This window comes from Syngnathus acus, chromosome 3 (assembly GCF_901709675.1).
Source record: "Syngnathus acus chromosome 3, fSynAcu1.2, whole genome shotgun sequence".
Lineage (NCBI taxonomy): Eukaryota > Metazoa > Chordata > Actinopteri > Syngnathiformes > Syngnathidae > Syngnathus > Syngnathus acus.
This window is the reverse complement of record NC_051089.1, coordinates 1,286,166-1,301,921: the sequence shown is the minus strand read 5'-3', so window position 1 is coordinate 1,301,921 and position 15,756 is coordinate 1,286,166. Positions and strand designations below refer to the sequence as shown.

The 15,756-nt window shown below is 43.3% G+C and overlaps 1 protein-coding gene across 3 annotated transcripts; it reads left to right on the top strand.

Moving 5' to 3' along the window:
- Nucleotides 1-21: 21 nt before the first annotated feature.
- Nucleotides 22-12,051, top strand: cdh16 (cadherin 16, KSP-cadherin). Of its 3 annotated transcripts, none has more exons than XM_037247091.1 (18): nt 22-150; nt 289-392; nt 466-561; nt 1,640-1,774; nt 1,962-2,091; nt 2,313-2,471; nt 2,646-2,842; nt 5,279-5,404; nt 5,599-5,749; nt 5,828-6,040; nt 6,406-6,482; nt 7,513-7,704; nt 8,758-8,999; nt 9,063-9,193; nt 9,560-9,799; nt 11,229-11,345; nt 11,429-11,545; nt 11,623-12,051. In XM_037247091.1, exons 2-18 carry the CDS (start codon nt 348-350, stop codon nt 11,721-11,723), a joined length of 2,469 nt encoding a protein of 822 aa, XP_037102986.1. In that variant the 5' UTR covers nt 22-150; nt 289-347; the 3' UTR covers nt 11,724-12,051. The 3 variants fall into 3 exon arrangements, with proteins under 3 accessions (XP_037102986.1, XP_037102984.1, XP_037102985.1); XM_037247089.1 differs by having other exon boundaries at nt 8,755-8,999; XM_037247090.1 differs by having other exon boundaries at nt 73-150; nt 293-392; nt 8,755-8,999.
- The last annotated feature ends 3,705 nt before the right edge of the window (nt 12,052-15,756 follow it).

Below are 15,756 nucleotides of genomic sequence, written 5' to 3'. Positions count from 1 at the left end.
GGTTTCTCAGGAAGGAAAAGAGGTAGTTAAGCATGCTCGTTTGAAGGTGTTAACCATTAAGCCACACAAGGGAGTACACAACCAAACTTTTTCCACCCAATTTAAACTCTGCTCACACCTCTCAAAGCGAAGACGCGTCTTTCGGAGAAGGTAGGACTCAATAATATTCCTTTTTTAAATAAAATCCACTTGACTACACCTTCAAACGCATTTGGGATTCATTTGGACCACTTAACTAGCTTTTCATGTTTTTGTTCAAATGTGGCTCTTAATTTTTGACAGTCTGAGTCAGTAAGACGAAAGATTCCCGTCTGGAGCCACGTGGGTCCAAACATTTAGACGTCGTCATGGTTGACCGCACAACTGGACCGACATTCATATTTGCAATCGCGGTGAGAGCCTTACCGACAAAACATTTTTTCCCACCTGGAAAGGCGACACGTGAAAAAAGATCTTGTTTTGCAGGTGCTGCTTAACATATTTGCATCTTGCTTGGGTGCAAATGTTAAAATAGGTGTCCCAGAAAACTATGATGGCATTTTCCCATGGTATTTATCCAAGGTAAGACTATTTTTTTTCACAACCTTAGAGAGAAAAATGCTTCATTTACACACCAGTAAAACTGTGAAAACGGCAATTTGCATCACCAGGCGGAAAATGTAAAAAGACTAAAGACCTGTCATGTCAATTTTCTTAGACTCTGTATTGTGTGTATATATACATATTTAAAAATATGATATATTAGTGTAGATAGAACTGCACAGACGTCTATTTTTAGCAAGGAAAAATATCCGTGTGATGACAGAAAAAATTTAAAAAAAGAAATACAAGGTTGATTTCTTCACAAGTAAACATATCTAATTGGATCTCATTAGATCGGGTGTAGAATATTGTGAATAGACCACATTAGCACCACTAACAGTATTAGAGAAAAAAAACGATGTCCTTGCTCAGAATGAACCCATCTAACCAAGAGAGGATTTTTATTTTTTTTCCTAAGTGTTTGTGAGATTACATGGCTTACAATAAATCAAATGGTGTCCAGGGTAGGCACAAAAGCATCCGCCGCTTTTATTCTCACTCTGCACTCAAGGTTTAGTGCGCATGTTGGCGTCATCAAGCTGGCGCGATCTGGCTTTGAAGGCTTCACAAGGAGCTTTTTCATTCCGTCGGCAGACGGCATTTTGGGCCGGCGCGTCAACAGTGTTGAGCTTTGATTTGTTTGCTTTGTGTCATCACCCTGTCACGCGTCAACACACTGTCACTCTTTGTGGGGAAAAAATGCCGTTATTAACTTCTCAAATAGAACCGAGGAGGATAATGAACCCACTTTGTGTTCTATAAATGGAACAGGCCTGATAAATGTATTGTGTTGAAACACTCCTGAAAGTGGTCAGTCAGCACAACAGACAAGACTGCAATCTCATTTTTCTCCATGTGCCAATGAACTAGCAAAGATTTTGTATTCTTCTTGTTTTCATATGTGATGGTGAATGGGAGGAACAAATCTCTCCTTCTCAAGAGTTTCTTTTTTTAGGAATATGGTGAATGGGAGAAACAAATCTCTCCTTCTGAAGAGTTTCTTTTTTTAGGAGTTTGCCATCATTTGCTTTTCAGAGTAACATTGTGTGTTCCTCAGCTTCACAGCCTTCCAAGCAATTACAGTGACTTGGCGGTAACGGGAGATGACGAAGGGATATTTGGAGTGGACTCTCAGTTTCTTTATGCTTTGAAACCACTGGACCGAGAAAAGCAGCCATCCTACTCTCTGCAGGTATCTCAGATGTCCATCCATCATCCACTTTTTAAAAATAATTTGACATGACGTCACACACGAAAATGGCATCATGATTTTTTTTTTAATTTACTATATGAACAATTCAACCACACGAATATATTGAAAAGGTGCTTGGAGAACATGCAGTAAGAAAGTCACCTTTTCTGTTTCTGGGTGTGACAAGGTGTCCTTCAAAGTGTCAGGGCAGCGCCAGAGCTTCACGGTGGAAGTGTGCGTCATCGACAAGAACGACAATGTGCCTGCGTTCATACAGGAGAGCATGAGGGGCAGTGTGCAACTGGGCCTTCTCAAAGGTAAGATAGTCACAAGGCTGGTAAATAAATTGCATTTTTCTAGATTTCTGTATTTTTCTCTTGAGTTTTTCATATTTATTTATTTAGTGATTATTTTATTTATATTATTTTATTTATTTATTTATGATGTGATTATTTTATTTTTATATTATTTATTTATTTATTGAATACTTAAGGTATTTCTTTCCAAATGAGTGGTGACATTGTTGCGCCTCTCTCAGGCATCCCCTTCATGCAGGTGGAGGCGTTGGATCGTGACGACCGCAACACTGCCCACGCTGAGCTGCGTTTCCGCCTCATGGAGCAAACCCCCCGAATCCCCTCCCCTCAGATGTTCTTCATTGACTCCATCACGGGAGAGGTTTCCCTCACCGAGGACGGTCAGTCCTTCCATGTCACAGCTGGCAAATGTCATCCGTGGTGTACTGTATAATAGACTTGTATGTGCTAAGCATAAACCTTCTCCATTTTCAAAGACACCTTCAACCTAAACAAGCACGATGCCATTATGATTTCCATGTCAAACATGATCATGCTTGCATCATCATCACCAGGCGCCTCAACATTGGACCCCGAGATGTGCGGCAGATATAAACTCTCAGTGATGGTCAAGGACATGGCTGGAAAATCCAACGCTTTCTTCACCACCGGCATTGTCACCGTCGAAGTGACCGGGAATTCCTGGGCATCGCCGGATCCCGTACGCTTGCAGGAGAACCTCCCGGGCCCGTATCCCATCGCCATCTCGCAGGTAAAAAGGGTCAAAACCTCCTCGGCCCGTAACGGAGCGGAGACGAGCTATTTTTAGCTTCCTAATTTGATCAGCGAGGACACAAACGAGTGTGTGCAGCTGCATCCGTGATATCATATTACAATGGAATCAAGCGTCGATAACCCCAAGTGGCCTCAGGTTGCCGGTTGCTGTTTTTAGGGCCTCTCAGGTCTTCCTGAATGACCAAGTGCTGAATTATTGATGGTGTTCAAATGCCAGTCAGACTCTTCAACACTTGCAATGAGGGCTGTTTACATCTTCCAAATTCATTTCTTCTCATGTGCTTGCATGTGTGCTTTTCTGTGAGATGTGAAAATCGAACACAGCAGTTTGCCTTCAATATCTTCAATGTATCAATTGGTTTATCTTTTTGCTATTCTAACCTGTACGAGTGTGAAAAAGAATGCGGCGGCAAGATGGCTGCTGATTTTAAATTGCACGGATTGAACGTGTTGTGCTGTTCCAAGAGTCACGAACACGACAACCGTCCCCCCTCCTCCTCCTCCTCCTCCACCCCCACTCTCGCCCTCCGCCTCTCATCACTCCTGTTTTGTTCACCCACTGAAAGTGTGTGGATCACAAGTGGGGGCACGTTTGATTCTCGTAGGCACAAATAATGGCATAACGGCTCTTTTATGTTTGCCAGTCATTAGTGTTGATAGTCGCGTAATGTTTCCTCTTTTTTCTTTTTTTTTATTTACCTGTGAAAAATTACATTTTTCAACCGAAATAAAAACACGATGCTGTTAATCATATAGTCAAATATATATATATATATCAACGTATATTAAAAAATATATATATTATATATATATTTAAAAAATATTATATATATATTAAAAAGTATATATGTATACATATTTTAAAAAAATATATATATATACACACACACAAATTGCAAAACTCCTACTTGGGGAAACCTCGGTTCGCCCACGGTAAAGAATTCCTCAATAGTGGAAAGTAGGTGGCAGGACTCACCACTCTTATGACACATGGAGCTAAAAGCGTTGAGGGATTTTGATTCTTTCTACTCGAGATTCATGTCTATAAATACATGGTGCCCGTCAAGCTTTTTCACCAAAAGGCTTTCACACTAGTGACGATGACACTTTTGACAGAATTCCAAAGATTATTAATTGTTAGATGCAATCCAGACTGTTGCTATCTATTTTTGGGTGGTGACAGCTTATTTCATTCAGTCTAATTTCCTGCCGAAAAGTGCGATTGTGGAAAGCAATCAGCCAAAGCACTTGGACTCACTAATGCAATCTAGCGAGACTTTGGAGTGGATGAGAGAGCGCCAATGGTTGAGTCGAGGCTCTTTACTGCATTAAATCACTTTGGACGCAAATCTTTTTGGGAGCAAAATTCATGTGCGCCTCTTGACATTTGTCATAGCCACTTCAACTTGGATCAAATCCCAAATGAGATTCATATCCACGTGCAGCTGAAACTATCTGCGCTTCGAGTAGCATTATGAAACAAAATGTTCCGTATCTGATCTTTAAAAGCCATTTTGAAAGTTGCTCTCGGCAAACTTTGATATTATACAAGACATAAAAATGTCATGTGTGAAAAGGTTCTTCAACTTGACTCTGAGGGAAGAAGCGTTTCATCTTTTCTTGAATCAATTTGTTCTGCCTTTTAGAAGAATCATCTTTGCATCTTCTGAAATGTAGATAGCCTCAAACACGTTGCTAAAGTACAAATAATTTCGATTTTTTTTTTTTGCAAGAGCATCAGAAGTTGCTTCTGTGAGTATAAAAAAATGCACCGAGGCTTTTAGTGATGAGAATTTCTTAAATTCATCTTTCTGAAAGTCAATGATGTGGACATGGCATTCATTTATTTATTTATTTATGGTTTATTTCGTATTTATTTTATTTCTTTGTTTTTATTATTATTCTTATTTTCCTTTATTATTTCAATGGATTATTTTTATCTTCCTGTTTTGCTGACCTTTCAGTCTTATTCAGAAAGGGGAAACCGATTTTTATTTGTATGTTTTGTGGCTATTTCTCCATATGTATACAAAATTGTAGCCTTTGGGCAGAGGTGGCATGATTGGCGACGAGATGAGGCGACGCACACGTTTGCACTCGCCTCCGCTCCTTGTTGGGTGCTGTTGGATTGCGTCTGAGATTGTTCCAGCCGGGCCGCCCGGCCCGCACAGCTCCCCGTCAAGAAGAACGGAAAATCCCCTGCAGGCCGCAGAGTTAGTTTTGGCTGGGCTCTCTGTTTCACATCATCAGCTGGCTCCTTATCACGTAAACAACGGCTAGCTTAGCGTTACGCATACAGGGCCTCTCGAATCGCTCCTAGAGTTGACAATAAATATTCTCTTTTTATAACACACGCAAATCCCGTTTTCAAAGTTGTCCAACCGAGATTGATGACGTGTTGGTGTTTGTCAAGGTGAAATGGAGTGGAAGCCAAGCAGAGTACAGTCTGGAGGGGGAGTTTCCAGAGATGCTCTTCACCATCAGTCGAGAGGGAAGCATTTATCTCAACGCACCTCTGGACAGAGAAACGCAAGACCAGGTCTGTAGAGCTGCGAGTCAAACATAACAATGAATGTTGTGCTTATCATTCATGTCGAAACATGGAAACACCGCAAGCTTCTGTTTACGTTCTGTTTGGGAAACACGAAAGGCAGCTGGACAGCGGCATCACATGGAATCTTCACGTCCATGAATGAAGAAGTTGACAATAATCGTTGTCTTTGCTTGAGTCAGTTCCTCGTCAGCATTGTGGTGGAGCGCCCAGATGGACGTGAGATCGCCAAGCCGGTGGAGTTAAGAGTGATGGTGGGTGACGCCAACGACAACAGGCCCACCTTTCCGCAGGCGCAGTACCACACCGTGGTCAAGGAACTGGCTGCTCGAGGTGGGCGAGGCCTGCTTCTCTTCTCTTTGGGATCGTAACCCTATTCCAAAAGAACAAAAATGACTTTCTCCCCCCCAGGAACGGAGATCTTGACGGTTCAGGCAGCTGATAACGACGACCCCAAGACGGATAATGTACGGATCTTCTACCGCTTGGTTGGCCAAATCCCAGAGAGCCCTCGCGCGCTATTCAGAGTGGACCGGGACTCGGGCGTCATCTCGGTCCAAGCAGACAGCATGGAGGGAACGGCGCCGCAGTACACGCTCACCATCACTGCTGAGGATGCAAAAGGTGATGGAATAGAATTTCAAATTCCTCATATATTCTTTATCCTCATCTGCTATAATATGGGCTCACTTAGATTTGGCAGCTCCATGTTTGTTCTCCTGAAAACAGTGAAGATTGTGTCTGGGCGTGAACCTCAATGTATTAGTGCTTCGGAAAAGACAAATCAAATATCAGCTGCAGGTCACCGTGCATCAGCAGGAGTTAAAAGGTTTGACTATAAACAGGAAGTGTAAGCATCTGCTGCGTGACTCACACATGAGGATGTGATGGAGGCAAGATGAGGGACTTGCTGTTCCTTCCTTGTCTTTTATTGCCATTCTGGCCTGAGCCTGAGTCACCAATAAAAGGTGTAATGATGTCCCTGGCAGGTCTGAACAGTTCATGTACCGTGGTGGTGACAGTGCAAGACGAAAACAACAACCCACCAGTTTTCTCTCAACACGAGGTAAGTAAGACGCTGAACTTTTGGAAGAACCGTAAAATAACCGCAGACTTTTATCAGCAGGTCCCTGATGTAATTTTCCTGGCAGCCAACTAAATAAAGCGTGCCCTCTAATCCAAGGCTCATACAGACGTGTTATCGGAGTTTTTGTCTGTTCTTTGTATTCCAAGTAGACGGCGCTGTTAATCACATTAGCTTCCTTTGGAGGGAAACTTTCCACTGGTGTATTTTTAGAGCGTCCCGCCCGGCAGCTGACCGTCGTATTGAAAATGACATCAGAAATGATTTTAGAATGATAAAATCCCATTTTCTGACCCTCAGCTCTTATCTCATCTCAGCAGAGAGACAAATGTTATTGATGATGGATGGCCCGAAGGCCGTTTGACAGAGCCCACACACTCCCGCCCACGTGACATGTAAAAAAAAAAAAGTCATGACGGTCGAGTGATGCGTGGGAGAGCCATCACGCCGTGTTAAGTCATTCTGCTTTTCTTTGTCAGTTTGTCGTGACTCGACAAAAGACTTTAAGGCTTGAGGCGAATGCTTTTACATACTCGCTCACGTGATCACCGCACAAACAGTGAGGTGGAAAATGCTCTTGAGCGGGTCACGCCTGAGCAGCGCAGCATTTTCCATCGCCTTTTGAAGGCAACGCCAGCCGGGCTGATGTGGGAGGTGAGTGGTGACAGAGCCGGCCGGGTTCAGCGACCCCGCAGCTGCGATGGCGGAGGACATTAGCGAGTGGCGCATTAAAAGGCCGCGTTAATAAAGGTTAGCCGACACCGCGAGGGCGACAGGGTGGGCCAAAAGTAGCTGCTACTGCTTTGGGATTGACGACGACACATTCCAAAGTCATATTGGAGAAGGAAGGAAGGAAGGAAGGAAGGAAGGAAGGAAGGAAGGAAGGAAGGAAGGAAGGAAGGAAGGAAGGAAGGAAGGAAATGGATCTAGGTTCTGAGCTCAAATAAAATTAAATGTTTGCACTTATTAATAAGTTTGTGCAGTAATAGCTTCTGTGTCATCTATCGAGCAGTATGGACCCTTCCACATCTCGGAGGACGCTCCGGTTGGCACCACGGTGACGGCCATGCTGGCAGGCGATGCCGATGTTCGAGGAGGCGACAGCTGGCAAGTCAATTATCGTTTCGAGTCCGGAAACGAAGAGGAGGTCTTCTCCTTACTCACAGACAGGCTGACCAATGAGGTTTCACTCGTCCTGTCAAAGGTAAACAATCCGAAAAAGGTGCATCTTTAAAAATGAATTCCACTCAATACTGATTAGGATTCATCATTTATTATTCTTATCAAGTCACAACAGCAGTAATCTGAAAAGTCATGCAAATTTGTGATATAAAGTGAATTAGCTAGTTAGCTCATTAGCTATCCAGTCAGTTGTTTTTGGGTTGACTGCAGTCAATGTCTTTCATTTTTATTTCAGATTACATTTGAATTTTTTTGAGGGCGATGTCAAATAGATGTCATTTGTTTAGTTCCATAGATTACATGCTTGGACATATCTAATTGCTGCTAAACACTTTTAACATTGAGGTGCATAGGGACATTTTAAAACAGTTTGTTATGGTGACTGAAAATGCTCCCATCGATCCCCAGTGACAAATCATGCGCTCTCAAAATCAACTTCGATGTTTTACGTCACCAAGCGAGGTCGTTGCCGGAAGCCAGACACATTTCATTACTCCAAATCACACTCTGCTCACATCCAGACAGAATAATTAGATTGCATGTGCAGAGACTAATGGCAGTTAAGCGCGTCGAGGCTGGAGGGGCCGGATTGGGACAATGACGAGCTGAGCTGAGCTGAATGTCAATCCAAAACGATTCCGTTGACATGCTGCGATTATAGACGTCTATCTCGTCTGCGTTTCGCGATTCCTCGGACATCGATCCGGACAGGAGTTGCTTAGGTCACAAGATGTTGGCTGCGTATCTTCTGATGTGCTGATGATGCGTCATTTGCAGTTAGCTGTGCGTCCCCCGCCTGCCAAAGCTCTGCGTACGCTCACCCTGGCAACCGTTGATGGTGTCTCGTTTCCGCACGGCTCCTCCAGCTGAGTGTGCGCGTTGATGCTCGTGAGTGGGCCGGCTGGGTCTCGTCACGCTTGCCGGGAATCGCATCCCCCTTTGACGTCCTTCCATCCTCTGGCAAATCTTCCCATGATAATATTTGGGCCTTTTCTGACAATCTGCTGATAAATAAATGATGGGGCTTGTGAGGGATAGCTGAACTACATTTTGTGCTTTCCTTCTGTTTAAGCAGGTCGTTGACTTTGAGCGCGAGAGTGAGTACATCCTCGTTCTAAGTGCCCAGAACCCGGTCGCCCTGGTCCGGGGCCGCTACGGTCCTTCGTCGACGGCGACCGTCTCCATCTACGTCGACGATATAAACGAAGGTCCGGTTCTATCGCAAAGCCATTATGAGGTGACAGTCCGAGAGGGTGAAGAACCAGGGCGGGTCATCGCCACCATCCGAGGCTACGACCCCGATTCTCACCCCATCAGGTACGTTTCACGATCACCGGTGTGATGTTGTCATTGAAGTTCGACGTTGAAGTTTCTTTGTAGATATTCTCTTCAGGGCGACACCAAGAAGTACTTCTCAATTGGCAAATACTCAGGCGAGCTGAAGACTGTGCAAGCATTGGACCGAGAGGAAAACAGCACGTACACCATGGAGATCATTGCGGTGGACGGACGTGAGTCAGATGGATTTCATTAGTGCGCCACAATCAATTGGCATAACTTCATAAGATCGGCCTCAACCGCTAAACCCTTTCAGAAATATGGACATTGATATCTGTAAGACTTGAAATAAAATATAATATAATATACCGTAATTTTCGGACTATAAGTCGCGGTTTTTTTCATAGTTTGGGTGGGGGGGCGACTTATACTCAGGAGCGACTTATATACATATATATGTTTTTTTTCACTTTTTTGGGCATTTTATGGCTGGTGCGACTTATACTCCGGTGCGACTTATAGTCCGAAAATTACGGTAATATAATGTAAAATAATATAAAATAAAATGATATAATGTATTTTTTTTTTCTTTCATCAAGGTAACTCCTCCTTATCTGCCTCAACCTTGGTCACAGTGCAAATTCTGGATGTGAACGACAACAGTCCAGTGTTGGTGGGTGACTACTCGTGGAAGTACTTGTGTACCCCTCGCTGGGAAGACCAAGCGTTGGTGCTGGCCTCGCGGGACAGCGACGGGCCGCAGCACGGAGGAAGACTCAACTTCTCGCTGAGGAGCGATGCCACGGTGCGGCGCAACTGGAAGCTCACGCCCATCAACGGTGAGCTGGAGCCGACCTCGAGCTGTCAATCGCAATGAAATGGGGATGGAAAAACACAAGGGAGGGTGGAAAGTCAAATATAGAAATGCCGAGATAATCCTATGGATACGCGGCCTGAAGGGACAATGGGACCTTACAGCTCTGACGGTCCAAACATACAATAATTGATTCCAACTATTGTTAGAAAGACAACCTAAAGTCTGAGTTTTCTTTTGTCCAAAACGGTGCTCACAGTTTTATTTCGATCATGCTTTTATGCGCTCAACATTTTATAAACTGTTTACAGAACCGGGAACAGAACAAGAGGTTCATTTATCACATCTCAAGCACTCAGGTGTCCCCCCTCCTCTATCATGGTTGAGCTCACACGAGCAATTTAAATTGAATGACGTGATTTCTTTCAATGTTTTTTTTCCAGCTGGTGGAGGCTAAAAGCGGCATTTCACCAAAAGTATTACACTTTGCCATCAATGGCCGCTGCTCGCTTTGTTCATGTTCCCATGGATGTAAATGAGGTCCCACTTATGTCTGATTTTCCCTCACGCTAAGTGCTCATGACTCACCCCGGTCTTGCATTCGAGGCGTTTCATGCGCTCAACCTTTTGTCATTGGAAAAGTCGACAAAACAAAACTGCACGATGTCAAGCCACGTATGAAATAGCACACGGAGGAGAAAAACAAAATGGCTTTTGTTGTTTTGACCCGCGAGTGCGTTGAACATGAAGGGGGATGATGAGAAGGTCCGAGTGTGAGAAGCTCAGATAAGGCTTCAAACAAGTCGATAAACGTTTCTCTTTACGGGACTCCTCTCACGTCATACAGCCAGCGGTGTATTTTAAACCGATGCGCACGGATAAGATAGTCAGCTCAAAAGTGTGTGGCTCGCCTCTTCCAGTATCTCGCTGGTCAAGGTGAAAGAAGTTTGCAAAGGAGACGGGCGGCAAGGTTTTAGGCCTTTTTCTTTCCCCGTGTGTTTATTTTCAGTTTGTTTTTATGCAAGGATTTTATCTGAGAACAAACAGGAAGCTCTGTATTATTTGTATATTTGAATATTCTGAATAAAATTGTCAATAAAAAAAGAAAAACGTATACAATTTTAAAAATAAAATAAATAAATAAATACATAAATTAATACATTAAATACATTAAATACATTAAATACATTAAATACAATAAATAAATAAATAAATAAATAAATAAATAAATAAATCCTGCTGTACCAAGGCCATTTCCATTGAGGACGTATTATTATTGTTATCCTTCTTTATTTAAAGCCAGTTATGGGGATGCAGAGGTAGGCCGGGATATCACGCACACACGGACTCGTATAATCTTTTTTTATGGCTGAAGGTGTTCGAAGGGCTCGATGTCAGGTATGTCACGTTCCTCCACATCACACAATCATGACATTTTCTTTGTCTCTTCTCAGATACTCACACCAACCTCTCCCTGAACACACCATATCTGGCCCCCGAGGTTTACACTGTGCCCTTCACCATCTCTGACAGCAGCTCTCCTCCAAGGAGCACCTTCATAAACTTACCGGGTAAACATTTTTGTTCAGTTGAAACGCAGAATATCGGATTTCCACGACTGATCGGACTGGTCGTTCTCTCCTTGTTGTTTTAGTGACAGTGTGTCCTTGCAACATCAGGGGCAACTGCAAAATGCCAGCCAAGCCGCTGCAGGGCATGCCAACCATCCAGTCTGCGGTGGGCACTTTGCTTGGCACATTTGCAGTCATAGGTCAGTCGTTTAGGTAACATCTCAAGTAGACACACTATTGTTGTTTTTTAAACTCTTTCATGATTTGTTTGAAATAGGGACCATCCTCGTTGTTGTGTTTGTGCGACTGTCCTACCAGAACCCCAAGCAGCCCGGTAACGCAAGCCAAGAGCGAGTTCCTCTGAAAATGTCCATCTAAGCATAATCGTCACCATCCTATCCATTGATGGAACCAATTCTGCTTTCCCAAAATGATGCTCTAATTTCAGCGCCGATGCTCTGTAGAGTATTTGTGAGGTCAGACTTGTTTAGGTTTACCTGTGTTTGAGCCATGATGCTGTTTATTCCATCTTTAACATAATTTTAGGCGTAGTTGTTTACACTGCCGCCGCCTTTACACTGCAAATATGTAGTTTGTAACCATAGTCACTGTTTCTTTTTGCTTTATTCCTTTTCTTACACTGATAACAAATTATTGTGAAATCATCATCAGATTAAAATAAAATAAGGTTAAATGATCTTTTCTTTTAGCCTCCCACTTTATCTCGGTAGTGTAAGATATACGTTGTGTCATCTGTGAATTTGATGATGGCTGTGGTATGATGTGATGGGGTGCAGTCAGAGTGATGAAAGGGACTTAGCACGGAGCCTTGTGGGACACCTCTAAGCAGAGATGCTACTAAAAGCACCAAATCAGGTCCCAGGTTATTCCAGGTGGTTCAATGCAACATGGAGTAAACCGTAACAGTTAAAGGATAATCCAGGTTAGGTGGAAGACCAGCAAGTCTCTCGAGGCACTTCATATTAGCACGTGTTAATCCCCGTTTTGGATTTGATGGATGAGGGGACCGATATAAACAAATACTCCAGCAGCACCTTCTGGGTGCTGAAGTTCTGAAGGGCACATTTGCGGAATGAGTGGCTGGCTGTTGATGGTTGAAGCTGGAGTGACACTTGCTGCTGGGTGATCAAGCTGATCCGCCAAGGAGTCACTGCTCCTGCTGTTCCTCCTCCTGCTGCTGCTTCTGCTACACAGGGCCAGGTTAGCCTTTGTGGTGATCTTGTTCCATATTCAGCTTGTCATTAGCGCCATTTAAAAGCTTTCATTTCCCTCCCACTTCGATGTTGAGGTAGCTGCAGATGAATACGCCTGGATTGTACATTTTCAATGTCTCATGACATAGCAGCCTTTTATACGAGACTATTTATATCCAGAGAGGAAAAGAACCTTGAGTGAGATGCGAGGGCAAGGGGAATCGGACAGGAACAATCTGTAGATGGTTTCAGAGATGGTGCCATTAACATCTTATTGTGTTTCAATGATGCCACTGTTTCAAAAATCCGCAGCTGCTGTCCAAGGTAGCTCAAGAAAACTTGCCCGGATTCTTTACCCTTGATCGCAAATTGCTTTTGCAACGATAATGTCGATAAAATATAACAGAAACTTTATGTATAAGGCGGTAATTTGAAAACAACCAAAAAATAGCATTTGTGTTACCCATCAACTTGTTTGAATCCAGCAGAAAGTATGCCGTGAAGAGGGTATGCCATTAAAATCTCAAAATAAACCAAATAAAGTAACACGTGAAAAAGAAAAACAAAAAAAAAAAAAAAAGATCCAGGCAATCATTGGTCTGAATGCGTGAGAGCATAATTTAGTTGAAAACGGCTTGAACCGCTTGACAAAATAAACGGACGTCTGACACAGTACGTGCGTCACTAGCGCTATTTCAGGTCCTTTCGACCCCGCAATCACTCTTCCAGTTCAGACGACAAGACGGGGAGCTGGAAATCAACAATTTCAAAACGAGGCGCAGCGGGAATAAATGCATGCAAAATATGGAAAGAGGGTGGGCGCTTATTTTTTTTTTTCTTACCTCCAATCAGTGGAAAATTAAAAGTGCACCGCAAAGCCCGACAGGAAATCTTAGTCACAGGAAATAACAGAAGAAATAATACTTTTTGCACTAATTAATACGAAACTGGAATAATTAGCCTGCATAAATTGGCCAAAATATTCTAATTTCATCCAACTGACCACCAAGGGAGGGTGAAACTCATCTCTGTGACCAATTATTATTTATGATTATAAAGAAAAAATTAACAAGACTCCTTCAGCCCACCGTCATCCATCATTGACACATTTGCATGTTGGCTCCAGCACACCACAGCGTTCTGTCTTAACAGAAAAAGATTATGAATAGCAATGATGACTCATTTTCCCACTGTCCCACAAATTTATTCACACCTCAAAAAGTAACAGCTACAATGCAACATTACTGCTCCAACGTTTGTTGTCCGGGTGGCTCTGGCTTAAGATGAGAATACACCCCCCCCCCACTTGGACACCACACACACACACACACACACACACACACACACACACCAGAGTCCACCACGGCTCTCTCAGTGAACACAAGATGAGACAAGTGGCCTCTGGCATCAGTCATGAACTCCCCTTGAGTGGGATGAGACTGGCTGTCCTTGAGTGGGCAAACTTGTTTTGAGGTCATGGAGGCCAGAGAACCATATTAGTTTGACAACAAGTCATTTACCTCACTATCGAACATATCAAGTGAAGGTTGTGAATGGGGATATTTGATAAAAAAAAAAACCATTTTTATTGCATTAGGTGGTCGCAAGCCAGTCAATTGACAATTTTTCAACCCATCAAAATGTTTTTCCCGTCGCCAAGTTTCATCATAAAAAGTAAACAAAGACAAAGGGCGCAATGACCTGATGACCAAATAAATCCCCAGTTGTTCGTTTCTCTATTTTTACGGCCTTTTGTAACAGCGGAACATTTTGGGGCCGTTATAATCACGCCAATCATGGTTTAAACAAAGCGCACGCTTATCTGCCGTCAAAACACAGCTCCATAAACACTAATTGGATGGAAAGAATCCGAGGGGCAGAATCAGCAGGCTGTGAACTCGGCAGCTGTTACGCCGTTTGTTTTTCAAAGCCATGCAGCTTGACCAGCACCCGAGCGCCTCTGATTACCGTTTTTACGGGACGCTGCTTGTCCAACATGGGGCCAAGGCTTGGTCACACCTAATGAACGGTGACTGGAAAGCCTTGCAAGTGGTGCTGTCAACACCAGGACATAAATAAAGCTAAAGATAGGGCGACGCGGCTTGGGCCAAGCCTTCTGGTCAGACGGAGGCTTTTTATAGAATCACTCTGATTTATAAAAGGCCGACCGGGACTATTTTTACCCGATGGGCTTGGGGGGGATAGCGATCTTGGAAACTTGCGATGCGTTTGCGAGCATGACTGACCCCCCTGACTCCAACGTGTTGGTGTGGTGGTGGCTTGCAGATAGTGTGGATGAGGCACAACCCTGTGATGTCCTGGAGATGGTCCAAGAGGCTGATCACATGGCTCTCTCCTTAACGGTCATTTTTATTGGGACTTTGTCTGGGAATGCCTCACTAATAAAGCGTTGCATAAACATCCAAACGGAAGATCTCTGCTCTCGGGGCTCTATTTTCATCGAGGTTCTGGCAAACAGAGGGCGGGTCTTCTGACATTTTGGTGGCAGAAATGTGTTTAAACCTGCTTGACCCGTGTCTAAATATTGGCGCAATGTTTAGTGAATATGTCTGCGTGGGTATATGTGGTGTATATCCTTTTATTTCATTCATATTTCATCAATCCTTTTGAAGAAATTAATTTTTTTAAAAATTGGAAATTAATTCACTGAATGCATTATTATTATTATTATTATTATTATTCACATCTTAAAATCAACCCAGTGTCTGTATGAAATCTGTAAACCAAATGTCTGACAGTGATTTTAAACAGACATGTATAAAATGAATATGCCCGTGATACAATTCTTGGTGCGTTGCTATAGCGACCCCGGAACAAACATCCAAGCCCGGTCTTACTCACTAATCAGAGAGATTTAACGATCATTCATTGAGGTCTGCCGATTTATAAAGCCCACTACAAACATCACGTGCTTCCGGTCGGTGTAACCAGAATATTCGCGTGTTAAGAGTCAGAGTGCAAAGGTCACACTTAACCCTCTGCTCGCCTACAATTCGATCATCATCAACACTCATATAAAACCAAGGCCACATTTTCAGAGAGAAACACTGAGATCAAAACATTTATGGCCACAGGCGAGTACAGAATTACAAATCATGACCTTGCCTCCATGACTGTGGTGCCGTTTTCTCTAAACAGACCACCGAGGGAGGGTGAAACTCATCTCTGTGACCTCT

Bases quoted from the DNA above. Each gene is read 5' to 3' on its own strand.
- cdh16 (XM_037247089.1), top strand. From the start codon at position 348: ATGGTTGACCGCACAACTGGACCGACATTCATATTTGCAATCGCG. The intron at 393-465 runs GTGAGAGCCTTA...CTTGTTTTGCAG, and splicing joins CATTCATATTTGCAATCGCG to GTGCTGCTTAACATATTTGC. The intron at 562-1,639 runs GTAAGACTATTT...TGTGTTCCTCAG, and splicing joins TCCCATGGTATTTATCCAAG to CTTCACAGCCTTCCAAGCAA.